The 2,944-nt window shown below is 55.4% G+C and overlaps 1 protein-coding gene across 3 annotated transcripts; it reads left to right on the top strand.

Moving 5' to 3' along the window:
- Positions 1 to 1,592: 1,592 nt before the first annotated feature.
- LOC109366974 (PHD finger protein 7-like) lies at positions 1,593 to 2,935 on the top strand. 3 transcript variants are annotated; one of them, XM_019614414.1, is made up of 3 exons: positions 1,593 to 2,324; positions 2,415 to 2,516; positions 2,774 to 2,935. In XM_019614414.1, exons 1-3 carry the CDS (start codon positions 2,031 to 2,033, stop codon positions 2,900 to 2,902), a joined length of 525 nt encoding a protein of 174 aa, XP_019469959.1. In that variant the 5' UTR covers positions 1,593 to 2,030; the 3' UTR covers positions 2,903 to 2,935. The 3 variants fall into 3 exon arrangements, with proteins under 3 accessions (XP_019469959.1, XP_019469972.1, XP_019469950.1); XM_019614427.1 differs by having other exon boundaries at positions 1,593 to 1,927; positions 2,233 to 2,516; XM_019614405.1 differs by having other exon boundaries at positions 1,593 to 2,516.
- The last annotated feature ends 9 nt before the right edge of the window (positions 2,936 to 2,944 follow it).

Below are 2,944 nucleotides of genomic sequence, written 5' to 3' on the forward strand. Positions count from 1 at the left end.
GAAGAGCTCTGCACAGAAGGACCATTTTCACCTTCCAGAGGTGATCCTTGTCAGCCGTGAAGGAGAGGTAGCCTTCCAAGGAAGATCTGATATGTTACCCAGGCAAGTGGACAACCTTGGAGAAAAGGTGTTGAGCAATCGAGGGAATTAGCTGTGCTGGATAAAGTGCTTGAAGAGAAATAGAAACATCAGCCTTTATTGTGATTGCTTTTATTGTTTGTTTGTTTGTTTGTTTGTTTGTTTTTTCGTGGAAGCTTGGTTCTTTCTTGAGTGGTACGTACTGTGAGTTAGCATAATCAGAAATAATACTGGCCACAGCTTTACTGAGAGAAAGGGGGGCGATGGACATAGTGTGTTGGGAGGAAATAGTTTCAAAGGCAGGTCGTGCTTGATCAACGTCATCTCCTTCTACGAGTGGGCGACCAGACTGCTAGACGAGGGAAAGGCTGTTGATTTAGTCTGCGTAGACTACATTGGCAAAGGCCTTTGACACGGTCTCTCACAGTATTCTCCTGGGGAAACTGGCTGCCCGTGGCCTGGACAGGCACAGCCTTCTTTGGGTAAGGAACTGCTTAGAGGGCCGTGCCCTCTAACAGGTAGTGGTTAATGGAGTTAAGTCCGGCTGGTGAGCCGTTACAAGTGGTGTCTGCCAGGGGTCGGTACTGGGGCCCATCTTGTTTAATATCTTTCCTGATGACCCGGATGAGGGGATTGAGTGCACCCTCAGTAGGTTTGCAGATGACACCAAGCTGGGAGGTAGCGTCAACCTGCCTGAGGGTAGGGAGGCCCTTCAGGGGGATCTGGATAAGCTGGATCGGCTTATTTGGCTGAGGTGAATGGGATGAGGTTCAACAAGGCCAAGTGCCAGGTCCTTTGGCACTTTGGCACTTTGGCCACAGTAACCCCATGCAGCGCTATAGGCTTGGAGATGAGTGGCAGGATGACTGTGAAGAGAAAAGGGACCCTGGGGGTGGTGGTTGATGCTTGGCTGAACGTGAGCCGACAGCGTGCCCAGGTGTCCAAGAGAGCCAACGGCATCCTGGCCTGCATTAGAAATAGCGTGGCCAGCAGGAGCAGGGAGGTAATCATCCCCCTGTACTCAGCACTGGTGAGGCCGCCCCTTGAGTACTGTGTTAGTTTTGGGCCCCTCACTACAAGAAAGACGTTGAGGCCCTGGAACGTGTCCAGAAAAGGGCAACGAAAATGGTGAGGGGTCTGGAGCACAAGTCTTACGAGGAGCGGCTGAGGGAGCTGGGATTGTTTAGTCTGCAGAAGAGGAGGCTCAGGGGAGACCTCACTGCACTCTACAACTTCCTGAAGGGAGGCTGTGATGAGGAGGGGTTTGGCCTCTTCTCCCAGGCAACAAACAGGACCCAAGGAAACGGCCACAAGTTGTACCGCAGGAGGTTTAGATTAGACATGAGGAAAAACTTTTTTCCCCCAGAGAGAGGTCGGGCACTGGAATGGCCTGCCCAGGGAGGTGGTAGAGTCGCCGACCCTGGCAGTATTCAGGAGGCGTCTGGATGAGGAGCTACGAGATATGGTTTAGTGGCTCGTGGTAGTCATGGTGATGGGAGGACGGTTGGACTAGAGGGTCTTGTATGTCCTTTCCAACCTTGCGATTCTATGATTATGATTCTATGATTCTATGACAGGTTGCCCAGAGAAACCTTTGGTGGAGCTGCCACCCTCCTGCTTGGAAGCCAAGGGCCCACGCCCATGAGGCGGTGACGGTGATGTCACAATGGGTGTCATGGAGTGGCCATTGTGACGCGTGAAGCTTGGAGCAGAGCAAGGCTGCCGGGCTCAGGCCGAGCGTCAGTGCGGCCTGGTGAGGCGTGGAGAGAGGAGGGACTCTCGCAGTGCTCACTGTCGACGCAAATGATGTATGCTAGGAAGCGGAAGTTCTCTGACTCGCAAGAGCCAGGTGAGAGCACAGCATCCCTGAGCCCAGCTCCCAGCTCTGGGGCTCTGCCTGCAGCTGAGAGCTGAGAGGGGAGGAAGGGGCAGGCAGAAGCTCCCAGACAGGCATGGGGCAGGGCCCCTCTGCTCCTTGGCAAGGGGGCCCAGCTTGGGCTGTGGCTGCCTTGGGCCTGCCATGGCCCCTTCCCCTCCACCACCTCCAGCCAGCACGGCAGGCACAGAGCAGGACCCTGGGGACAGCCCTCAGGGAGGGACACCTGGCCCCGCCAGCTGTTCACCGCTGCTCACATTTTGCTCTCTCCTCTGCAGTGTGCGTGCTGTGTGGCCGGGCAGATGTCAACCCGGACACCTTCGGGCGCATATTTGATCAGATTTGGTTTTGGGTCCATGAGTTCTGCTTGGTGAGTTCCCTTGAGCAATCCTCACTGTTTCCTGGTGGATGCTCTCCTCGTTCCTGTCCTCATGAGATCCTGCTCTTTTCTCTCCTACAGATTTTTGCCAACATCTCCTTTGACAAAGGACCGACAGAGGAGGGAACTGTGGGCATTGACCTTGCAGTCCTCGCACGCACGGTCAAGCAGGCAAACCAGAAGGTGAGGACCTGAATGGAGCAGGCAGACTTGTGTCCCAAGAGGCTCACACCAGCTTAGCCTGGACACAAAGAAAGCAATTGCAGCCTTTCCAACCGCCTCCAGGACAAAGTCCTGCGATTGGAGATGCGCCCTGTCCGCCAGGCGGCTTTGTAGAGTGTGACCAAGCAATTCCCACATCCTGTGCCCTGCCCAGAGGTGTGGGGCTGGCTGTGGAGGCCCTGAGCCTGCTGCTGATGGGGCTGTCCTGCTCTTTCCAGCAATGCTGTGTTTGTGGAGAGAGGGGCGCTGCCATCGCCTGTGCTGAGAGCGGATGTGCACGTAGCTTCCATCTGCCGTGTGCCAAGGACGGGCAATGCATCACCCAGTTCTTTGGACAGCACAGGTAAGGGTTGTCAGCAGCAGCCAAGCCAGGGAGGATCCCGCAGCGA

This window comes from Meleagris gallopavo, chromosome 1 (assembly GCF_000146605.3).
Source record: "Meleagris gallopavo isolate NT-WF06-2002-E0010 breed Aviagen turkey brand Nicholas breeding stock chromosome 1, Turkey_5.1, whole genome shotgun sequence".
Lineage (NCBI taxonomy): Eukaryota > Metazoa > Chordata > Aves > Galliformes > Phasianidae > Meleagris > Meleagris gallopavo.

What these genes read in the sequence shown, in the direction of transcription:
- LOC109366974 (XM_019614405.1), top strand. Translation starts at nt 2,031, where the DNA reads ATGGGGCAGGGCCCCTCTGCTCCTTGGCAAGGGGGCCCAGCTTGGGCT. An exon ending in TCAAGCAGGCAAACCAGAAG is followed by an intron (nt 2,517 to 2,773) that starts GTGAGGACCTGA and finishes TGCTCTTTCCAG; the next exon opens with CAATGCTGTGTTTGTGGAGA.